This window comes from Podarcis vaucheri (genome assembly GCF_965113315.1).
Source record: "Podarcis vaucheri genome assembly, chromosome: 14".
Classification (NCBI taxonomy): domain Eukaryota; kingdom Metazoa; phylum Chordata; class Lepidosauria; order Squamata; family Lacertidae; genus Podarcis; species Podarcis vaucheri.
The window spans coordinates 19,381,793-19,405,091 of NC_138752.1; the positions used below are offsets into that span (position 1 = coordinate 19,381,793).

General features: G+C 45.6%; 1 protein-coding gene across 6 annotated transcripts in view; it reads right to left on the minus strand.

Annotated features, from left to right (window-relative positions):
- ACAN (aggrecan) overlaps positions 1-23,299 on the minus strand; it is an 87,297-nt gene that overhangs the window by 15,154 nt on the left and 48,844 nt on the right. For 5 of the 6 annotated variants that reach the window (XM_082198234.1, XM_082198231.1, XM_082198233.1 and 2 more), the window contains 8 exons: positions 21,647-22,129; positions 20,654-20,828; positions 17,853-17,980; positions 14,216-14,509; positions 12,941-13,120; positions 9,606-12,053; positions 8,886-8,999; positions 1,396-1,509 (listed from right to left, as the gene is read on the minus strand). In XM_082198234.1, coding sequence (XP_082054360.1) covers positions 1,396-1,509; positions 8,886-8,999; positions 9,606-12,053; positions 12,941-13,120; positions 14,216-14,509; positions 17,853-17,980; positions 20,654-20,828; positions 21,647-22,129 — 3,936 coding nt within the window. The remainder of the gene's footprint in view (positions 1-1,395; positions 1,510-8,885; positions 9,000-9,605; positions 12,054-12,940; positions 13,121-14,215; positions 14,510-17,852; positions 17,981-20,653; positions 20,829-21,646; positions 22,130-23,299) is intronic. The other variant, XM_082198236.1, reaches the window with a different exon arrangement.

A 23,299-nucleotide genomic window follows, 5' to 3' on the forward strand; every position in this document is an offset into this window, starting at 1 on the left:
TTTCCCTGTGCTGCTCTGGTTCACCAGAAGTGGCTTAGTCATGCTGGCCACATGACCCAGAAGCTGTACGCCGGCTCCCTCGGCCAATAAAGCGAGATGAGTGCTGCAACCCCAGAGTCGGCCATGACTGGACCTAGTGGTCAGGGGTCCCTTTACCTAATTTGCTGATATGTGATTGAATTCCATCTGAAAAGTGATGGTGTGGAAGTGCCGCCCCACCCAAAAAAAGGTAATGCTGAAGGCTAGTTAGGGGGATGCACAGCCGGCCCTTGTGCCACATACAGTTTTGTCAACCAGCAGAAGGATGAAGGACAAACGGCCTACTGCTACTGCCACAAATAGCATTTGTCTCCTGAAGCAGTCATCTCACTCAGCCTAATGGTAGGGCCGTCTCCCTTAATGTAGCACTCCCCCCCCCACTTCTGCCCACTAGAAGTGAATCCATTCATTCATAGGAAGAAAGTGAAGGGATACATTTAGACAACATAACCAAGGGGATTAAAGCTGCAGAGGTAAGGCAACATATTTAACCTTTCCCCAATTGCACCTCAGATTTCAGCCTCCTTTTCTTTCTTCTACACGTTTCAGTAGGGTCCAGTAGGTTTGAGTCAGGCCTCCATAATCCCACCCTGTGTTTTTGGAACAATGCTGGAAGGGTGACGTAAGCTTGGACATTTAAGAATGTGACCAAGAGAAAGAATATTGGGAACTGCCCAACGAAGGCTTCCTTCGGTTTCTAAGTGTGACCAAGAGAATACCCAGGAGTCTTAAGAGTTATAAAAAAGGGAAAGACAGAAACTACCTATGGAAATTCCTTGCCACACACAAGATAAATATAGGCTGGTAATCAAAGAAACCAGATTTCCTTGTGGCAAAAATGAACAATTCCTTCTATTACTAACATGCAAGTTTCAGGTGCTGTCGATTAGGTGCGTAGCGAAAAATGACACCAGCATGAGCTCGCAAAAGAGATCCATTAGCAGGCTTAGGGGAAACACCAAAGTTTGCAGACATATGAGCAAAGAAAAACCGGCCAAAAAAACCTCTAGTGGGAGGGAATCCCAGGCTAGCTCAGAGAGGTCTGAGCATGTTCGGTGGTCATGGTATGCATATTAGATATTTGGCAGGGCAATGAGAAAACACTGAGTGGAGGTGGAGAAGCTAGAGTCCTGAACATCAGCAGCACTCCATAATGTTCTGTTGCAGTTTCTAGTGGGGGTTTTTTTATTACAGTTATTAAAGAGTTAGATGAGGATGGGATGGGATGGGATGGGTGTGTGTGTGTGTGTGTGTGTGTGTGTGACAGAGAGGATGTCTCCCCACACCTCCCAACCCAGGGGAGAGAGAAGGGATGCTGTTAGTACGGTTAGCTGAAGCCAGGCAGGCAGAGCGTACCAACGTCACAGAGGTCCCCTCCGTAGCTGGGAAGGCATAAGCATTTGAAAGTGTGGATGCCATCGACGCAGGTAGCTCCATTCAGACAGGGGCTGGAGTTGCACTCATCAATGTCTGCAAGAAATCAAGGGCTGCCATTAGGACTCAGGCTCTGGAAAGAGGTCCATCAGCAGGAGAAAGGCTTTCCTTGCTTGTCTTGCAGGGCAGGGCAGGAAGAATGAATGAATGGATGGTTTGGAGAGGCAATGGGTAAAACTCGGAAGCGGGCACCAGCTTTCACCTTAGAACGGTCACCGCCAAAGAAGCAGAAGAGGAACGGGGAATGGGAAGGGCAGGCTAGGATGTGATAGGAGGGCTTCCCTTTTGCTTACCAACAGGGATGACAGATCATCCATAGAGGCAAACGACTGCTTGCATTTGGGAGAAAGGAAGGCAGCTTAGTACTTTGATGGGGAGGCACTCAAGATGCATAAGATTGTGATGGGCTACCCAGGACATAGACGTGCTCGTAAAGGAGAGGGGATAAAAGAAAATTGTGGGACATTTTTGTGATGAGAGGACTTAAATGGAAAAGCGAACCTTTGGATCAAATTCAGGAAAGGGAGCTTCATATGTTTGCAAAGTTATTTAATTGTATTAGTGAGCCACTGACGTTTTTCTCCTTTAGGCCCACAAGTAAAAAACCAACAGCCCTCTAATTCCATAGACTTTTTATTTTATATAACAAATGCTGGAAATTCAGAGGAGGGTGATATGGTTATGTAACGGTCCTAAAGGACAGGAAGAGTGGTTTCTCTGGCACCTTCGTTATACAGCAAATGTTGAAAGTGCCCCCTCTTTACCCTGCCTGTTGACACTTAAGATTTGTTTTGTTAGGACCCACCATGTTTCTGTGTTTGCAAGTTGTTTTAAACTGTTTTTAATATTTTGTTTTAATTGTTGTAACCCTGGGGACCTTAAGGTGAAGGACAGGTAAATGATGATGATGATATGATATTGTTATGTTCCTCAACGTGCAATGGCAGGAGGCAAGATCTTAATTCACCTAGAGCAGAAAACCCCCACAATCTTAGCTTTGCCCAATCCCAAACTGGTAAGCTCTATAGGTCTTGGTGTTTCAGGTTATCAATCAATGAAAAGGAGCCCCAGTTTTTCCAAGTCTTTTTAGCACACCCTGCAAAATCAATTATTGCCATGACTTTCTGTTGTCTGCTTCATTTGGACATCTCCGCTTGTGGCTTTCTCACCCCTCAGGTCACCTAGCTATCATTCGGTAGAGCCTGAGACAACCTCCAGGTTGTGGGTTTGAGCCCTGAATTGGACAAAAGATTCCTGCTTTGGACTAGGTGACCCTCATAGTCCCTTCCAGCTCTACAATTTCATGATTCTATGAGCAGATGAAAGAGTTCTCCAGCAGAAAGGAAGCATGTCTAAACCAGGAGAGGGTGGGAGGCAAATCAGGATCTACTGGGACATTCTCTGGGTAACTTGCAGTAGCTCAGCGAGGATTGGCAACTTCCAGTGGTTTAATAAGAGTGACAAAAAAAAGCCTTTCAACTCCTTTCCAAAATTTGACTGCTGAAATTGAGAAAGTTTGGGAGCAAACAGAAGTAGGCGTATGTGTGAATGGATCCATGCAGCAACTCTAGTTCTGGTACTGAAAGCAAGTTCTTGGTCTCTGAGCATGTTCTCAGCAGCACCTTGTTCCTGAGCCACTCTTCTGTACTGGCCATTCATCCTAATTTGCTCGTGGTGTGTTTATATGTCTTCCCACTAGTCAGCCATTCATCCCACAACTGCAAAAAGTCTGTTTCTTTTTCTTTTTTTAACGTGGATCTGTTGCCCCAGGGTAGCAGTAGGCTTCAATCCACTTTAATTGCGCAAGCCTAAATTTCCCAGTGTGCTCTTGAGTTTCTTCTACAAAATACTGACAGCCTAGAGGGGGCCTTTGTCTGCTTCTAGTTGTTCCATCTTTATCCAGAGCCTTAGACACTGGTCGTCATCACACATTCATTTCACAAGCCAAACGATAAGAGAAGATAACCAGCCACATCCTTATTTCCAACTTTGGACTCATCCAGACTTCCTTTTGTGTTGCATTTCTAGGCACAGGTTGGGGCTTTAAAGATCCATATCCAAGCTTTGTTTTTTGCTTTTTTGCCTCAGTGTGTTTTCCCCGCGTTCACTGCTGAATCGGAGGAAACGGCAATCAGGTTTTCTGCAGATTGTCATTTTCTCCGATTCAGTGGTGAAACGCAGGTTTTCCTGGGGAAAGCGCTGAGAACAAAGCAAACAAACAAATGCTCAGACATGAAAGGTATAATAAAGCATGGACCTCTTCCTGGAAATTGCAGCACAAAAGGAAGTGTGGATGAGCTAAAGAAAATAAAGGAACAGCATAGGAAATTAACAGCATTAAAAAGGCCTGTATGTTATAGAAAACCCATCTAAAATTTAATCAAAAATTTCTCTGCACCCCACATCCACATCTCCTTTCTCACTTGTATCTGCTAAGAAAACAAAAAATGGCTTTTGCACAAGTAATTTATGGAGGTTTTCTCCCCTTTTCTTTGACAGTGAACAGGCAATCATGCCATTTCTCCTCGCATCTGAAAAAACTTCACCATGGGATTCTGAAGTATGCATAGACTGGCTGTCAGGGAATAAGTGCTCCAGCTGATGAACTATTTATTGATTTGCTTGTGCAAAGGTTACAGGGAGGTGAGATTATATCCAGTCTTCGTTTAGTTTGGTTTGTTTGCAAGAAGTCAGTGGCGTAGCGTGGGTTGTCAGCACCCAGGGCAAGGCAAGTAATTTGCGCCCCCTAACCCATGGATTTTAGCACTCGAGTGCGAGCGCCCCCCCCCAGATGTTGCGGCCGGCCCCCCTGCACCCCCACGCTACGCCACTGGGGCTGGGGGTGAGCGAAGGAGTCAAGGACCCCCCCCAAAGGCTCAGCAGGAATTTATTAAATTTATTATTTGCGGAGCCCCCGCGGGCCGAGGCAGCCGAAGCCCCCTCCTCTCCTTGGGCTGTAGGTGGAGCTCCAGATCCGGGCTTGGCGAGCGCCTCTCCTCCTCCCGGCCGGGTCCGGGGGCTTCCAGCCGTGCTCCGTCCTCGCCCCCCCCGCGGCTGAGACTTGCGCCAAGAGCCAGAGCCAGCGGCGCCCCCTTCTGCCAGGAGACCCTCGCCCGCCCGCCGGCTTCCTCTCAGAGGGTTTTGGGGTGCGCAGGGTGCAGCGAGGCCCCTCGGAGCTCTCCTCCCTCCCAGTCGGCAGAAGCAGCTGCCGCCTGTGGCTGGGCCGAGGGGATGGCGGCGGCGGCGGGGTGCGGCGGCTGCCCGTGCCCGGCCAGGCGTCGGTGGTGGCGCTGCTGCAGCGGCTGCTCCTCCTGCGAGCAGTGAGTGGAGCGCAGCCGCAGCGGCGGCGGGGGGGGGCGCGCGCTAGGGCGCAAGGCTGGCGGTGGCGGCGGGAGCCCAGCGGAGGAAGGAACTTGTCCCTTCCCTCTGGACTCGCGCCCCCCCAGATGTTGCGCCCGGTGCGGCCGGCACCCCTGGCACCCCCCACGCTACACCACTGCAAGAAGTTTCTATAATCTTAGAAAAAACAGAGGAATGGAGGGGGGGATAATTCAGTTCACATTTAAAGGCAAATCTACCTAACTCGCACTGTCCAAAACAATGAGAATTGAGACTCAGGGATCTCTGAAGATTGCACTTCTCCGAATTTTGCCATGCAGTTCTCCAGCCAAGTAATGTGTACAAAAATGCACATGGTCACGTAAAGTGTGCACAAAAAATGCAGATATGAGTAAAAAATGCACAGCATCAGGGGAAATATAAATATTAGGAAATGTGTACATCAGGCAAAATTTGCATACAAAAATTCGTATATTTGGGTAAATTTGCAGCAAAGTGGTGATGAATTTTCATGAGAACCTTTTTTTCTTAAAATTGCAAAATGCTGTGGAAATGTGGAGAACTTACGATTGGAAAAAATGAGATACCGAGAGAATATGTAATTGACAGATTCACACATTCCTAGCTGTCAGAGAATGTGGTTCTCTAGCACTTTCCTGAGAAACATTATTTTGCCACTTCTTCTCTTATCGGAAAACCCCTCCAAGGTATAGTGATGTAAAGTGCTTACTCTAAAAAGACCTAGCAGCAGAGAGCAGGTCAGCACTGGGAGTCAGCACGGTTCAGCATTTGCTGAGCTCCACACCCCAGAAGGGTGTGACTGCTGCAAATTCCCTGAACCTGCTTCTGCTCCTCTTCACTTCTGTCTCTTGCTTGCTTGCTTGCTTTATCTCTTCCTCTGGCCCAGAAGATATAAGCAAGGGACTGGCAACAATGGTGAGATAAAGGAGCAGCAGCAGCAGCTGCTGCCTCGGCCTACCTGCTTCCTGGCTTTTTACCTGGCAAGAGAGCAGGTGATGGCAAAGGCAAGGAGGAGCAACAGTAGATGGCGCTGGAAGAACATAAGAAAGGATTTTCCTAGATAAGACCAAAGGCCCATCTAGTTGGACATCCTCTTCCCACGGTGGCCAACTGGGTGCCTACAGGGAGCCCACAAGCAGAACCTAAGTACAATAATACTCTTCCTCACTTGTGATTCTCAGCAACTAGTGTTCAGAGGCATATCACCCCAGACCATGAAGGTGTAGCAAAAGGTAAAGAACCCCTGGATGGTTAAGTCCAGTCAAAGGTGACTATGGGGTTGCGGTGCTCATCTCGCTTTCAGGCCGAGGGAGCCTGTGTTTGTCCACAGACAGCTTTCTGGATCATGTGGCCAGTATGTCTAAACCACTTCTGGCGCAATGGGACACCGTGACGGAAACCAGAGCGCACGGAAACGGCGTTTACCTTCCTGCCACAGTGGTACCTATTTATTTACTTGCACTGGTGTGCTTTTGTACTGCTAGGTTGGCAGAAGCTGGGACAGAGCAAGGGGAGCTCACTCCGCCACAGGGATCTGAACCGCCAACCTTCTGTTCGGCAAGCCCAAGAGGCTCAGTGGTTTAGACCACAGCGTCACCCGAGTCCCTATGTAGCACATAGCCATGATAATGGAAATGACTCAAAGCAACTTACAGACACAACAGAAATACTGAAACTGATTCCAACAAACACAATCAATAAAAGAAACGAAAGACCCCCACCTCTATACAAAGATCTTACAGATCCTGCTGCACTGAAAGAGGCTGTAAATACTTGAAAACCCTTCAGATTAAGAGCCAAAAGCCTCTGTAAAAAGGCAAAATTTTGCCAGGTGTTTAGAAATATATAAAAGATGCCTGGAGAGCCTCCCTGAGGACAGTGTTTCTACAAGTGGGAAGCCACCACTGAAAAGGCCCGTTTTTGTGTTGCCACCCTTTGGATCTCCTGTGGTGGGGGCAGATGGAGAAGGGCCTCAGATGAAGATTGTAGCATCCGGATTGTTCCACATGGAGAGAGGTATCTTGGTGGTAAGCATCGATAGCTTTATCCTCCATGAATTTGACTCATCCCCTTTCAAAGCCAGCTAAGTTGAGGCCATTGATCCATCTCATGGTAGCAAATTGGATAGTTTAACTATTCACTGTGTGAAGAAGTACCTCCTTTGGAGACCACATGCAGACCATACATTCAAAGCACTATGATCAGGGTGGATCTACTATAAAACTAAAGAAGATTAAGCTTCAGGGCCCGGGAGGGCTCCCAGAAACGACTTTAGTCCATGCTGCTTTTTTGGGGGGGTGGGGGTGGGGGTGGGGGAGGGGCTAGTACATCCAATTTGAGTCACACAATTCAAATTGACTAATTTTTTGTTGTGTCCCAATCCCAAAGTTTGAGCGTCAGTAGCACAGAAGTTCTTTAGGTGGTATGTTGCAGGAATTTGAAAACTAAAGGGATAGGAAATTTTTATTCACACCAGTGACTTTGACATGTGAGATAATTTTGACATGTACAGCGATTTTAATCAAAATCTGAGATGTAGCAGTTTTTTGTTGTTGTTTTTTTAAAGTGGTGATCTGTTGTGGAACAGCCCCATTGAAAAAGATAAAAGTGGTTATTCAGACCTCGTTGCTGGTTGTGAAGCTCCCCACCCCCACCCCATAACAGTTCAAGCTTCAAGGCCCCAAAATTGTAGGTCAATCACAGACTATGATACCACTTTAAGCAGCCATGGGTTTCCCAAACTTGGGTCTCCAACTGTTTTTGGACTACAATTTCATCATCCTTGACCACTGGTCCTGCTAGCTAGGGGTGATGGGAGTTGTAGTCCAAAAACAGCTGGAGACCCAAGATGGATGGAGATGATAGATAGATAGATGGATGATAGGTAGATAGATGATAGATAGATAGATGATAGATAGATAGATAGATGATAGAGAGATATCCCCTCCCTCTTCCTCTCTCCTTTGTAGACAATGTTCAATACTACCAATGGTTTGGCTTTAGAGACAGAATGGGTAAGGATGACTTTTCCTGGTCTGATGGACACTATCTTGTGAGTTACATTCCAGAAGGACATGGTTTTCAGTGAATAGTCCTGGACTGCTGGGAAACATTTCAGAATAAGAGCTTCCTTCCTCACAAGGAAATACAATTCTGGCTTTATTTATTTATGGCCCTCATGCCCAAGAGCGAAAGGGGCTTCTGTGTTTAGTGGGAAAGGACAAGAGGAAAGGAAAATTTCTTCTTCTTTTTTTAACCCCTCGTGTATTGGGTGTAAAGGACTACTACTGTTTAAGGTTGCCATATGTCCAGAATTTCCTGAACATAGCCGGAATATGGCAGTCGGAAACAGTGCCCAGGCAGAAATCGCTGACATGTTCGGGAAAATCCGGATATATGGCAACCCCCCCCAAAAAAAATAAAGCTCAACCACTTTGCCCAAAAAAGCTCAGCAACTTTTCTGCCCGGACGGTCACTTTTTGAAATATGGTAACCCTGCTACTGTTAGTATGCAGGACAATAGACAGAGGCAGAAACCACATTCACACCATACATTTAAAGCACAGTGACACCACTTTAAGCAATGCTGCTGTTCACAAAGGTGTGTGTGTTCCATCTTGGGCTGAGTGAGACCAGCCCCACTTGCCCTGCAGCTAGGACTATGAATGATGCCTCCTTCCTGGGGTTGTAATGCTTCACTGGGTGGGAAACTCTCTTCCCAGTGCGGTTACGTATACCAGCTGTTGCAGGGTTGATGCTTGACAGCCATCAATTTTGATTATCCGTTTGCATTGAGCTGCATTCGTTGTTTATTGAATTGCGGATCAGTAGAGCAGATCTGTAGTTCCATGTGTGCTTGAACAAAGGAACGTAACAATAGTGCATTGTGGGTAGCCTATCTGTTCTTCTGTTTCTTGGTTCTGCCTCCGTGCTCAGAACCTGGGATATTTGCTCAACATGCCCAACAAGCAACACAGTTTTGCAATAACATTTTCTTGGTGGGGTGCATATTACCATCTCAACCTCCATATTAAGAAGAAGTTAGGACTTACCTATGTCACAGCGATCACCCATATACCCAGGTGGGCAAACGCAAGTGATGCTTCCATCTTGTTCTTGGCAGGTTCCAGCACCACATGGTTTCTCTTCACATGTCTTGGGCATAACTGCAACCATGAAAGGAGATAAGCATTAATGATCCCTTCCCATGGTGGCTGGTGCCCTTTGGAACTGGTAGGGTGGAAGGCAGGGAGGCTAACAGTAGGTGGCAGTAGAACCAATGACAGGCGAAGCCAACTAGTTCTACTTTTGTCTACATCCTCTTTCCTGTTTACAAAAGTAACATTCATTTCTTCACTCACATTTGCCTTCAGTCATGCTCTCACCTCCCCCCAAAAGAAATTCCCAGAAAGACTATGTGGCCCTCAGTTTGAAATAGGTTCCTGACCACTGATTTAGATGAACAGGAATGAGGTTCTATTGATGAAAGGCAGTATGATAAAGGATGGTCTGGGAGAGACTCAGGGCTCAGCTATACAGCTGCAAATAAAACATGTGAAGTGTGTTTTAAGTGCAATATACAATGTGATACTAGATGGCGATGGTGAGCCTTATGGAAAATTCAATGTATTTTTAAAAACACTTTTAAAAATGCATTTTCACAATTTTTAAAAATATGTGTGTAGATTCCCCCTCAGGGAGTGTGAGCATTCTAGAGATTCAAATAACCAAGGCTGGCTATTGGGGGTTCCACTGCATATTTTTAACTGTACCTTGTGTAGTAGATTCAGTCTCATCTGTAACCTCTGGTGAAACTTCAGGCAGGACATCAGTGGCAGTCGGAGGTGTTGGTGGAACCTCTGGAAAAGCTGCACCTTCTGTTTCTGAACCTGGTATTTTGTGTGTATAGGCCTCTGTTTCACCCTGGCCTTCTTCTAGATGCTTGGAGTGCGCAGTTAATTCAGCATCTGGTTCACTGGTTCCTGGTAGACTATCTGGCAGCAGAGCTTTCTCTGGAACCTCAGAGGCAGGGTCAGGGGGTGGCCCAGAACTATCCCCATGAATCTGGCTTCTTTCTTCAAGTGCCTCAGAGGGCAGTCCGCTGAAATAAGGTACTCCAGATGTTTCTGTGTGGCTTTCAGGCAATGCTGATGTTTTACTACCCGTTTCATAAAGGGTTGGCATTTCATGGTGGCTGTCTGGTAATGCTGATGCTTCACCACTTGTTTCATGAATGGTGGAAGTTTCTACACCGGCTTCATGAAACCTGGATATCTCACCACTGGTTTCATGAACAGTTGAGGATTCTACACCAGCTTCATGAAACGTGGATATCTCACCACTGGTTTCATGAACAGTTGAGGATTCTACACCAGCTTCATGAAACGTGGATATCTCACCACTGGTTTCATGAACAGTTGAGGATTCTACACCAGGTTCATGAAATGTGGATATCTCACCACTGGTTTCATGAATTGTAGAGGTTTCTACACCGGCTTCATGAAATGTGGATGTTTCACCACTAATATCATGATATTCAGGTGGGCTTATGGTACTTTCATGATATGCAGAAGTCTCTCCACCAGTCGTGGAGGTTTCCCCACTTGATTCTGAAAAATGGGGATGCGTTGCCTCTGTTCCTCCAGCCATTTCCTGTGAAACTGCAGGGCTTGTCACAGCTTCTATCAGATCAGAAGTTACTAAGGTGATTTCTGGGATTCCAGAGGCATCACCACTAGTACCAGCTACAGTTGAAGACTCTCCACTTAGGTCAGTGACACCAGCAATTTCTCCACTGAAATAAGGAACACCCGATGATGTTCCACTGATGTCAGTTGTTCCTGATGGATAGCCGCTAACTGTTGTCACATCGTATGGTTCTCCAGATGCCTCCCTATCTCCTGAAGGAAACCCACTGATTTCTAATACCCCAGATGTCCCTTCTCCAAATTCCTGGGCAACTGATGGCTGTGTTACAACTTCCACCAAAGTGGTATCCACAAGGGAGACCGTGGGAAACCCAGATGTGAGCCCACTGTAATCATAAATTCCAGATGACAAGCCACTGGTGAGACCAACACCAGAACTTTCACCACTAATGTCTGTTAGTCCACTTGGAAGTCCACTAATTTCATGAGATCCTGAAGTCCACCCACTGAAGTCTATTTGGCCAGAAGGCTGACCACTCACATCTAACATTCCAGACACTGTGCCTGATAGATCTTCATCTCCTGAAGACAACCCACTCATTTCTACAAATCCTTTGCCTTCTTCTTCTTTAGCTGAAGGAGTTGTCACTTCAAACAAATTGGCATCTATGAAGGTAACCCCTGAAGGCTCGCCACTTCCATCAGTACCGGAAGCTTGGCCACTTAAGTCCACAAAGCCACTTATATCAGGTATCCTGAAATGTTCCCCACTGAAGTCAATTCCTGAGGACAACCCACTAATATCTGGTAGGCCAGATGGTTGTCCACTAGCGTCAAGTCCGGATGGTAATCCACTGAAATCAGGTATCCTAGGCAGCTCCCCACTGATATCAAGTCCTGAGGAAAACCCACTGATGTCAGGTATTCCACTGACATCAAATCCTGAGGGTAACCCACTGGTTATGCCACTCATGTCCCATCCAGGAGAGGGCAACCCTGATAAGTCTCCATCTCCACTGACACCAATTGTTCCTTTCCCTTCAACTTCCTTGTCCGTTGCTGTGGTGACAACTTCCACCAATGTGGCATTGACAAGGGACACGGTAGGAAATCCAGATGGGAGACCACTGTAATCATACTCTCCAGATGGTAAGCCACTGAAAAAGTCCACACCAGAACCATCTCCACTGAATCCAGAAGGCAACCCACTGATTTCTGGAACCCCTTTGCCTTCTTGAAGTCCAGGTACTCGCTCTTGGATTCCTGAGCCAATCCCTGATGTCAGTTCTTCATCTCCAGAAGGTAAAATGCTGACTTCAATAACACCGGAAGACAGGCCACTTATGTCTCCTGATGGTAGGCCACTCTCACCAGAAGGGAGTCCGCTGAAATCTGTGGCTCCAGAAGGAAACCCGCTTTCTCCAAATCCAGAGGGTTCTCCACTAGGTTCATACATTCCACTTGTATCTGGAGCTCCAGATGTCCACCCAGAAGCAGATGTTTGTGTGATTGGAGCTTCTACACTTGTCTCACTAGGTATGGCATCAATAGGCGCAACAGCTGATGGAATCACTTAAAAAAAGAAGTGTGTGGGACAAAGAAAGAAAGAAAGAGAGAGAGAGAGAGAGAGAGAGAGAGAGAGAGAGAGAGAACATTAAACAAATCTTGTTCAAGGACACTATATTGTCTCACATGATATAAAGTGAAACATCAGTCTGAACTCTTTTCAATATCAATTGTCCATTATCATCTCTCACTAGCTATGGCAGCCCAGGAATTCAAGCAGAAGGTCTCACCCACTGCCTGCTACTGGATCCTTTTCACTGCAGATACCTTGTGTTCCACTGTTGACTATGTGCTAGTCATTGGCAGATTAGATTACAGCCACTGGTCAAACTTCTAGGTGCTGGTACTGCCATACAAAGCCTTATGCAGCCTGTGATCAGGATACCCAGAATACCTAGAAGATCGTCTCATCCCCTATGTGCCACACCTATTGCTGTATTCTGCAGGAAAAGGCATCCTGTCAGCAGGTCTGTTCTATACGATGTCAGAATTGGGCCTTTAAGTGTGGCTACGCTTTGGAGACACCCCCCCTATTCTAAATCTACCACCCTGTAAATTAAGTTCTTTGGATCTAGTCTTGTTCTCTGGGGCATCAGGGAAGAAATTTTTGCCCTGTTCCTCTGGGTATTTGAACAGCCCTATCATGTCTCCTCAATTTTGTCTTCTCCCCTGGTTCCTTCAACCATTCTTCATAGGACTTGTTTTCCAGATGTTGTTGACTCCAACTCCCACCAGTCCCAGTCTGCATGGCTAATAGGCCAGCAACATCTGGAGACCATACGTTTCCCACCCTTGGTCTACATGCATCATAATGTCCATCACACATAGGAAACACACGGTTAGAGCCACCTCTGAATAGGGCTGCAAAGTTATAACCATGGAGCCCAACATACCAGACAACAATGATATGTTTGTTGGAAATACTTCTGTTCCCCACTCGGTCTGATTTACAGAATCAGTGGCAAACTCCATTTCCACAGTTGTTTCCTCCCCGGAAGGGACTTCCTCGACCCCAGGAACTAGCTGGGCTGCAATGAGCTCTTCCTCTATGCCCTCATACTGAGATGGTTGAGCTGAAAGACAAAAAACATCACAGTGAATATCCAAAAGTGTCCTGTCTGTCTCAGATGTCTTACATCTACCCTGTTTAGTGTGGGGAGAATTTTTGGAACACCCTCAATTCTGAATGGATAATGCCCAACTCAATGTAATTCTCATTAGTCTATCATGACCCCCATATTTCATTTCCTCAGCTAAAAGTCTTACATTGTTTGTTGTTGATGATGATGTTGTTTTTTATTTTTATTTTTACTATTTCATCATTAGCCCAGACACTGAGATCTAGTTCCGAGGGCCTTCTGGTGGTTTCCTCACTGCAAGAAGTGAGGTTACAGGGAACCAGGCAGAGGGTCTTCTTGGCAGTGGCACCTTCCCTGTGGAACACCTTCCCATCAGATGTTAAGGAGATATGTAACTATACAACCTTTAGAAGACATCTGAAGGCAACCCTGTACAGTGGTACTTTGGGTTAAGTACTTAATTTGTTCCGGAGGTCTGTTCTTAACCTGAAACTGTTCTTAACCTAAGGTACCACTTTAGCTAATGGGGCCTCCCGCTGGCGTTGCACCGCCCAAGCACGATTTCAGTTCTCATCCTGAAGCAAAGTTCTTAACCCAAGGTATTATTTCTGGGTTAGCGGAGTCTGTAACCTGAAGCATATGTAACCTGAAGCATATGTAACCTGAGGTACCACTGTATAAGGAAGTTCTTAATGTCTGGTGTTTTATTATACTTCTGGATACGCTGGAAGCCACCCAGAGTGGCTGGAGCGACCCAGTCAGATGGGCAGGGTACAAATAATAAAACTATTAACAAGATCAATACCAATGTCACTATCAATATTAAAATCCTGCCTTTTCCCCAGGCTTGGACTCAAAGTGGCTTACAGTTTCCCCATTTTAAAACAATTCACACCGTTCCTCTCTTCTGGAATACATTATGTGATATTATTCTGGCCCTGTAGTGCTTGAAAAACTTTCTGTGATGAGTCACAGAGACACAAGAACATCAGAAGAGCCTGCTAGCTCAAAGCCCATCTGCTCCAGTATCCTGTTCTCACAGAGCCTGTGAGCATGACCTGACCACAACAGCACTCTCCCAGACAGTACCTCTGAAACAAAAAGCGTGGTGCCTTGACTGAGGATCAGGGAATCCCGTCTGATTGGGGTACAGGTAGGTGGTCCTCACACCAGGCTTCTCCCCACCACACGCAGGACGTGGGTGAACAATGGGATATCGAAGGCTGCCATCAGCCAGCCAGCCAGCCCGGCAGTTATCCAAACCCAGCTTCCAGGCTGCATAGAGTTGACCAGTTGAAGCCAGTGTAGCATTCTGGCTCTGACAGTATTCTTGAGCTTCCTGTAAGGTGAACTGGTCTGGTTGTGTTGCGAAGAAGACCTCACCTAGGGATAAAATAGTAAGCGTGTGAGTTTTGGCTAGATATATTGGAGAGGGCCTATGGAAATGGAAGTGGGGGGTGGAAATTGCTGACATTCCCTTATTCGTCCCATGTGTGGAACATAAATTAATCCAGCAAATATGATTGCTGTTCACCTTTGCCTTCAGTCTGCAAATGGGACTTGATTGATTACATTCCTCCAAATTTGCATTGCGTTTCCTCTGCACCAAAATATGTGGGTGGATCAATGTAATGAGAAAATAATTTTTGTAATTAAATACGCAAATTATGTAAGTGATGAAATTTCACCATGGGGGACAGTGAGATTACTAATGCTGGTCCCACCAACATTTAAAGTATTGTCATTCCAATTTAAACAGTCATGGCTTCCTTCAAAATCCTGGGAAATATAGGCAAAGGTACTGAGAATTCTAGGAGACCCCTATTCCCCTCAGAAAGGTTCCCCAGGGTTCCCTAGGAAGAAGGTTTGATTGTTAAAAATTGTTGTATTTTTAATCATTTTTATTTTATTTTAAAATATAAATTTATAACAAAACCAAATACATATCCATATAGAAAGATTTCTCTGAATCTCAAGACTTTCCCATCCCCTCCATGGGTCCTACTGCCAACATTTTCAACTGCATATAATTTCATAGTTTATATTTTGTATCTATCCATATTGTCCATAGTATTTGTTACACTGCAAGTTAGATTAAAATCCTGCTAATGTTTTCATCTGCTTACAGTGGTCTGCTAAGTAAATTATAAATCCCCCCCCATTCTTTCTTGAAGTTTTTGTCTTCGTGATCCCTGAGCTTTCCAGTCAGTTTTGCCATTTTGGAATAGTCTAACAGCTTGGCAAACCAAGCTGATTGTTAAAAATGGTTAAATCACTTGATGGACTGCCATGGAATGGAAAGAGCGTTGCATGTGACTTATTCAGGGCAGAGCAGAAACAATGGCATCTTACGCTCCTCGTTTTGACTCAGATTTGTTTCCCATGAATATAAGAACATAATAAGAGCCCTGGTGGATCAGGCCAATGGGCCAGGCTCCTGTTCTCACAGCGGCCAACCAGATGCCTGTGGAAAACCAGAAGCAGGATGTGAGCACAAGACCACTCTCCTTTCCTACGGTTTCTGGAAACTTGTATTCAGCTCTTGACTGTAGAAGCAGAAATAGCCATCATGGCCAGCAGCCATCGATAGTCCGCTCCTCCTCCAGGGGGCCACCAGGTGGCGCGTTGGAAGATGGCCGACAATAACATCTCTCTGACCCATACAAGGTACTAAGGGGCTGCTATGGGAAGTATGCAGCCTTCCTAATCGCCCTAGGATGCGGGGGGACACTGTCCTGCCAGCGGTGTTCACAATGCACCCCCTGAAACGAGTGATGGGGGTGCTGAACACTTGGCACAGGCCTTCGGTGAAGTCAGATCTTCCTGACGCTGATTCCAATCAGCGCGTGCTGGTTGCTGCAGCTTGGAATTATAATTGGAAACATACGTTTGGAAATGAAGCTGAAAGCACATACATCAAGTAAAGCTCGACTGATAAGACTGCTGATTAATGGATCTCTGCGACCAGGAGTGATGGACGGATAAGTAAATCTTCTGATGAATTACCATAAGGAGACTGTATGTTTGGAACAAAGGGGGGGTGGAGGAAAAAACTCCCCCCCCTGCATGATGTGACATTAATAACCCTTCACCCCAGATAGAAACAAGATTGTCGCGTTTCTATGAATCACAGGCAGGATTTTAAGAACTATGTGGGACGGAGTATAACAGGAAAGAAGACTGGAGAACGGTGAGAAAAGAGGAAATTTTTTATGACGCAGTTAAAAAATGGCGTCTCGCCATGACAGGTTTGCCGGAGGAAGAAGGACTAGGGGAGGAGAATCAGGATTGTTTGAATGAGAAGGAATGCTGGAATGCAAGTTTGACCTGACAGAACCCCCAGACTCATTTGATTTATTTGGTAAGCCTGAGAAAAATAAAGGACAGATCGGAGATTAATTTTGTTTATGGAAGCATTGTACAGAGGCTGTCCCGGATCGATATGATTTTTGGAAGAGTACAAAATCCACATAGAATGCCAGCTTTTAACCTGCTTCTGAAAATCACCAGAGATCGCAAAGAAAGGAATTTATGATAACAACAAGAAGAGAAAGGAAGTAATAAAGGACTATCCGGATCAAACTGGACAGAACTGTCTAATTAATGCAGTGAGATAAGTGATGCTGTTTTGGACTCGAGCTGAGCTTGATGTATGGGTACCCCCAACAAAATTTAAAATTTGGCTGTATAATTTGGAATCAATGTGATATGGATAATGTGATGTGATTGGCCTGTAAATAAAAATTATTTTTTAAAAAAGATAGTTCACTCCTCCATGAATTGGTCTAATTCTTTCCAAAAAGCCATCTAGGTTGGTGGTCTCCTGTAGCAGTGAGTTCCATAGTTTAACGATGTGCTGCATGAAAAGGTACTTTCTTTTGCTTGCCCTGAATCTTCCAGCATTCAGTTCCATTGGATGTTTATGAGTGCCATGGGAGAGGGAGGAAAATGTTTCTCTCCAACCACTTTCTCCATGCCAGGTGTGATTTTATAAACTTCTACCGTGTCACCTCCTACTTGCCTTTTCTCTAAACTAAAAAGTCCCAGACGCTGTAGCATTTCTTCATAGGGGGCGCGTCGTCTCCTTGATCAGTTTGGTTGCTCTTTTCTAAACCTTTTCTAACTCTACAATATCCTTTTTGAGGTGAGGCGACCAGAATATTAACATGTCTGGCCAGGGCCGGATTTAGGTTTGATGAGGCCCTAAGCTACTGAAGGTAATGGGGCCCTTTATATCTCCAGCTGCCCTTTGTCAACAACAAATTGTTGCTGTTTTTTGTGTTAAATAGTTATAATATTTATATATAGTATTATAGTAGCAAGTGGGGGTAATAGGGAACTATACGTACTAGTAAATAATAATATAGGCCTACTAAATAATAAAGATGAATATTTTTCTACAGTAGTTTTATAATGGGATCAAAATAAATAAATTATGTATTACATAAAATCAATCAGTAGGCATAAGACTCACACCCTTAGTCTATGCTGCCTGATCATCAGTCTACAAGCACTCTTTAATTTTGTTTTTTATCTTATATTTTGGAAATATACATCCAATTTTTCCCCTTTAAATTTTTGTGGGCCCCCCCCCCAAGAGAGTGGGACCCTAAACTATAGCTTGTTTAGCTTATACGTAAATCCGGCACTGTGTCTGGTGCATGAATACATTCAAATGCACTGTACTCCCCTACCTCCAACCCAGGAATTATGGAAGAAAACTTACCATTCAGTCTGTCAATATAGCAGTAGACATCAAACATCTCGGATGCTGGGCGCATGCCATATGTCCGTACACCTGGGATGTCGTCTTTGTCTCCTTCACATTTGCTCCGCGGAACCACAATAGGGTACCTGGCCATTAAAGACATTTGTTATTTTTTTACCCAAGATCTCACACATCTATCTATTTAGAAGATGTGTGAATCCCTTGATCAAAGAGCTCTCTGCGTGGTGTGCAAAATAAAGCTGTAAATAAAACACAGCTAAGATCCACAAGTGAGAGCTGGACCATAAAGAAGGCTGATCGCTGAAGAATTGATGCTTTTGAATCATGGTGCTGGAGGAGACTCTTGAGAGTCCCATGGACTGCAAGAAGATCAAACCTCTCCATTCTTAAGGAAATCAGTCCTGAGTGCTCACTGGAAGGACAGATTGTGAAGCTGAGGCTCCAATACTTTGGCCACCTCATGAGAAGAGAAGACTCCCTGGAAAAGATCCTGATGTTGGGAAAGATGGAGGGCACAAGGAGAAGGGGACGACAGAGGATGAGATGGTGGGACTGTGTTCTCAAAGCTACAAGCATGAGTTTGACCAAACTGCAGGAGGCAGTGGAAGACAGGAGTGCCTGGCGTGCTCTGGTCCATGGGGTCACGAAGAGTCGGACACGACTAAACGACTAAACAACAACAACAAGATCCACAAACCAATTACAAACAAATATGCATGAAACCACCACCGTTAAAAGGAAATAGAAACTCAACAACACTTTTGAAACAAATATAGGGTAACTCATTATATTTCTAGGTATGCTTGGCAAAACAAAACTAAAAGGTTTTCAGCAGGTGTCTAAAACAGGGCAGCCCAACTTTTCATACAAAGGGAGTTGCAAGAGTACTTTGGAGTACTTTGGAAGCAGCCTTGGCATGTGTGGGGCAGAGCGAGGCCAAAATTTGGCACCCCCCTCCCCAGCCTCCACACTGCTTTCCCAAAGCCCGCTAAGTGAGGAGCAAGGCTCTGGCAAGGTCCTAGAGCCCTCCTTCCTCTTTCCCAAGGCTGGGAAAGTGCAAATCAGACTTTGGGAAGGAGACAGGAGGACTGTGCTAGGGCCCTCACAACCTCCTTCCCAAAAACCATCTCCTTGATTACCCAACTTTGGGAAGGCAGTGCAAGGGCTGGAGGGTGTCAAATGTTGCCGAGGGCTGCAAAAAAGGCCTTGAGGGCCACAGGTGCCTAAAAACTTTCACCAAGGGCACCTGCTTAGTTGCCAATAGGCAAGGAGATCCGAAGTACAGATAAAGCCACACTAAAGAAATGTCTCCTACCAATGCAGAACGGATGCGACAATTGCACAGGCATGACTGTAAGCTCAGTTAGATTGGCCACATGAGAAACATCACCTTCTCAGTAGTGGCCATAGGAAGTTGATTCATAGCAAGGCAGAACATGTTGCTCAGTGTTGTCCAAAGTGCCTGGCAGTAGCTCTCCAGGATTTCAGGTAGGAGATATTCCTTGCCCAACCTGGAGATGTCAGGGATTGAACCTGGGTCCTTCTCTATGCAAAGCAGATGCTCTCCCACTGAGCCACAGCCTTCCCCCAATGTAGATCAATACATTGATGGTAGAGATAGTAGCAATAGTAGAAATGAGATCACCAGCAATGCCACTCAGTTAAATGAACATCCATTTATTAATTGTCTGTATTTTAGTTTCATTAAAAACTTAAACCTGTGGAATGCCCTCCCATCAGATGTGAAGGAAATAAACAACTACCTGGCTTTTAGAAAACACCTGAAGACAGCCCTGTTTAGGGAAGTTTTTAATGTTTGATGTTTTACCGTGTTTTAAATATTCTGTCGGGAGCCACCCAGAGTGGCTGGGAAGCCCCGACCAGATGGATGGGGTATAAGTAATAAATTATTATTGTTGTTGTTGTTATATCTGCATATGAGAAGAAACAATAGGTCTAAAGAAAATAGAATCCTTTTTTGTTTTTTAAAGATGCACGCCTGTGGCACAGCAAACATCATCTTACAAGAACCATTCCAGTCTTGGAAGAATCATCTGATCAAATACTGACACTGAGACTGGCAGCTGCATGCAATTTGCTCTGGGATTTGCAAAATATTAGTCACTTATGTCACACCAGCTCTCTGTAAGTTATAGTACTTAGGGGAGAGCAAAGGAGCTTGCTATCCGGCTGGATTCTGAGCTGCCCCCCCACCTTGTGCCATGTTGACAGGTGGGTGGAGCCACCACCCCATTGCCTTCCAGATGCTATTGGACTCCAATTCTCATCAAGTCAGAGACATAGACCTTGTTCATCTCCAGATGTTCTTGGACTCCAGCTCTCATAAAGTCCAGCTAATATGGCCAGAGGTCAAGGAAGGCAAGAGTTATAGTTTAGCAGCATCTGGAAGACCCAAGGTTCCCTACCCCTGCTTTAGCTGAAACCCTCTTTCTTGTAATTTGAACTCACTAATTCAGATCCTTATTCTCTGGAGCAATGGAACAGATTGGCTCCATCATCAACGCAACAGCTCTTCAAATGCTTGAAGTCAGATCCTTATTCTCTGGAGCAATGGAACAAATTGGCTCCATCATCAGCGCAACAGCTCTTCAAATGCTTGAAGTCAGATCCTTATTCTCTGGAGCAATGGAACAAATTGGCTCCATCATCAACGCAACAGCTCTTCAAATGCTTGAAGATGGCATCCATCCCACCACTTCATCATGTACCCTGCAGGCTAAAAATACCCTGCTCATTAACCTTCCCACTGGCCTTGCCGAGTCATCATCTGTCCTTACCTGACCGTCTGGTCTCTCAGCCAGCCAGCATCACACTGGTCGTAACCATTCTCATAGGCTGCCTGCAGCTGTTCGGGAGTGGCAATCACAGCATTATTATCCAGGCAAGCTTGCTGAGCTTTGACAAAAGTCAGGGAATACCTGTTGGTGGATGGCCGGTAATGAAAGATGACACCTGTTGAAGGAAAAGAAAAAAACAACTGAAGGGGCAAGTGGCATGAACCCATCAACACTTGCATTGCATTTCCCCTAGGGATGTGCTAATATTTCTGCAATTTCAATATGTGTTTCCGGAGAACTGAAACTGACTCTAAAAGCAGTTCCCTCTGGAGGATGAGTGTATGTCACTGGTTTTGGCTCCGTCCTGTTTTCCTTGAAATATTTGTGATTAGGGATGTAGGAGAAATTCAGTTAGCTTTTTCCTTTTGATGCGAATCTACCCAATCTGCACTTCTTAAAACCATATGGAAAGCAGAATGCAGCTATTCTTTGAAATTCACACCTCTGAATTTTGCGATGAAGCGCTCCAACCCAATAATGTGCCCCAAAATTCATACAATAGGGGAAAGTATGCATAATAATGTGTGTCTCAGTGAAATCAATATACAAAATTTGCATTAGATAAGGGGCAATTGCGTGCAAAAACGCGTATATTCAGAAAAATGCAACTAAAATGCTGACAAATTTTCATGAGATCATTTTTTTTTTGGAGGTTTCTTAGCTGATGGAGAAATCTGGAGAGGTGAACACCGGATTGGGAAAATGGGAAACTGGAATTGCCAGACTTGTCCATTTCTAGGTGTGATCGGGTCCCTCTTGCGGGTTTCAGGTTGGCCACAGTGAGAACAGAATGCTGGAGTGGGTGGGACTTTGCTGGATCCAGGAGGCTCTTCTTAGATTCTTATGTGATTTGTTGTGGACCGCACTGGGCTACTGAATCAGGTGGATTTTGTTACCTTGCATTTGCATATAGCACTAGGCATTGCCACATACCTGTGGGAGAAATGGGTTGCCCAGGAATGAGGCCAATATCAGGAGCAGCTGTTCCCGGCACAATTTGATCTTCCCCGGTAAATGACAAGGTGGAGTCTACTCCTGGCATGACGGTAGCCCACAAGCTGTCTTCCACCGAGCTCACCTCCAGGGTATCAGTGGTGGGAAGAGCATCTAGGAGCGAGAAGGTGGCGTTTTCTAGACCCTCCCAGATCCCCACATCTGTCCTGTTCTCTGCCTCTTCAACGAAGCTAGTAACAAAGAGATCTGGTATTGCTGTGAAGCCTTCGTCCACCTCCGAGGCGGTAAAGTCTATTGGCTCCAAGGTGGCAATGCTGCCTCGGGCCTCCTCCTCGGTGGTGTTGCGTGCGAATTCCAGCTCAACATCTGTCTCAGTGACTGTCTGGATGGTGAAGCCACTGCCCAGTTCATCAATTATCTCGCCGGTGAAGTTCTCATGGATGATTGTGTCCAAGTCGCGACCTAGGGTGAAAGAGTGAGGATTCATGGGATATGAATGCAATGGAAGAATACAAAGCATTGCCAGGCTACAGCCTTAGGTCCCCCAAAGTCCTGAAACAATGCTACATCAGGGGGGTTTATAGGAAATTTACATGGTGGACAGATCTAACTCAGTATTGTCCACACTGACTAGCAATGGCTCTCCATGGGTGAGTGAATTCTGATCCTCCCCTGCTCACAGCAGACGGCCAAGGAAGTAGACAAGGAAGCTCTTACTGAGTCTTCATTCAGTATTCACAGTGAGAGGCTCATGTATGCTGCCTCTTAGATTAATGGCGCTGCTCCAGCTGAGCTCCTCCCCCCTTCCTAGTAACAGCACTTCCCCTTATGGTGGCCACCAGGGGCTAATTGTCTTTGAGTCCTTTGCTGTTCCACTTTCAATGCACAATGGGTTTTGGGAGAAGGGGGGTCGGGAATGCTTTCCAGTGATAACATGTCAGCTGGCTGCTCTGTCTCCCCCTTCTGTCCTCCCAACTCTTCTGTTCACCTGTCTCTGAGCTGTGACCTTCCTCAAACCACTGCTGTAACTCAAAATAGGACTGCCTATGGGACCACCTCTCCTGGTATGCCCTGTGGAGGACCTTAAGGTCCACAAATGACAACATTTTGGAGGTCCCAAGTTGCAAGATGGTTAGATTGGTCTCAACTAGGGCCAGGGCCTTTTCAGTACTGGCTCCGACTTGGTGGAATGCTCTGTCACAAGAGACTAGCGCCCTGCGGGACTTGACATCTTTCCACAGGGCTTGCAAGACAGAGCTGTTCCGCCTGGCCTTTGGTTTGGACTCAGTCTGACCCTCCCTTTATGGTTTTGATCTATGGGCTACTTTTAAAATGAGGCTGCATTTTAAATTGCATTTTAACCTGTATTTTAAATTGTCCCCCCCCATTATGTTTTTACTGTAATTTTACTGGTGTTAGCCACCCTGAGCCCGGCTCTGGCCGAGGAGGGAAGGGCATAAATATTATTATTATTAATAATAATAATAATACTGCTTTCCTCTTCTCTAAAAGGTTCAAGGTGAGGGTGGCCGGCCTCTACCATTCCTCCTCAGTCCCTTTCCCCTCAGCCCAGTCCCTGACAATGGGTGTCTCTCCCAGCCCTATCACCTCTGCCACCCAGTAAAGGTGCAA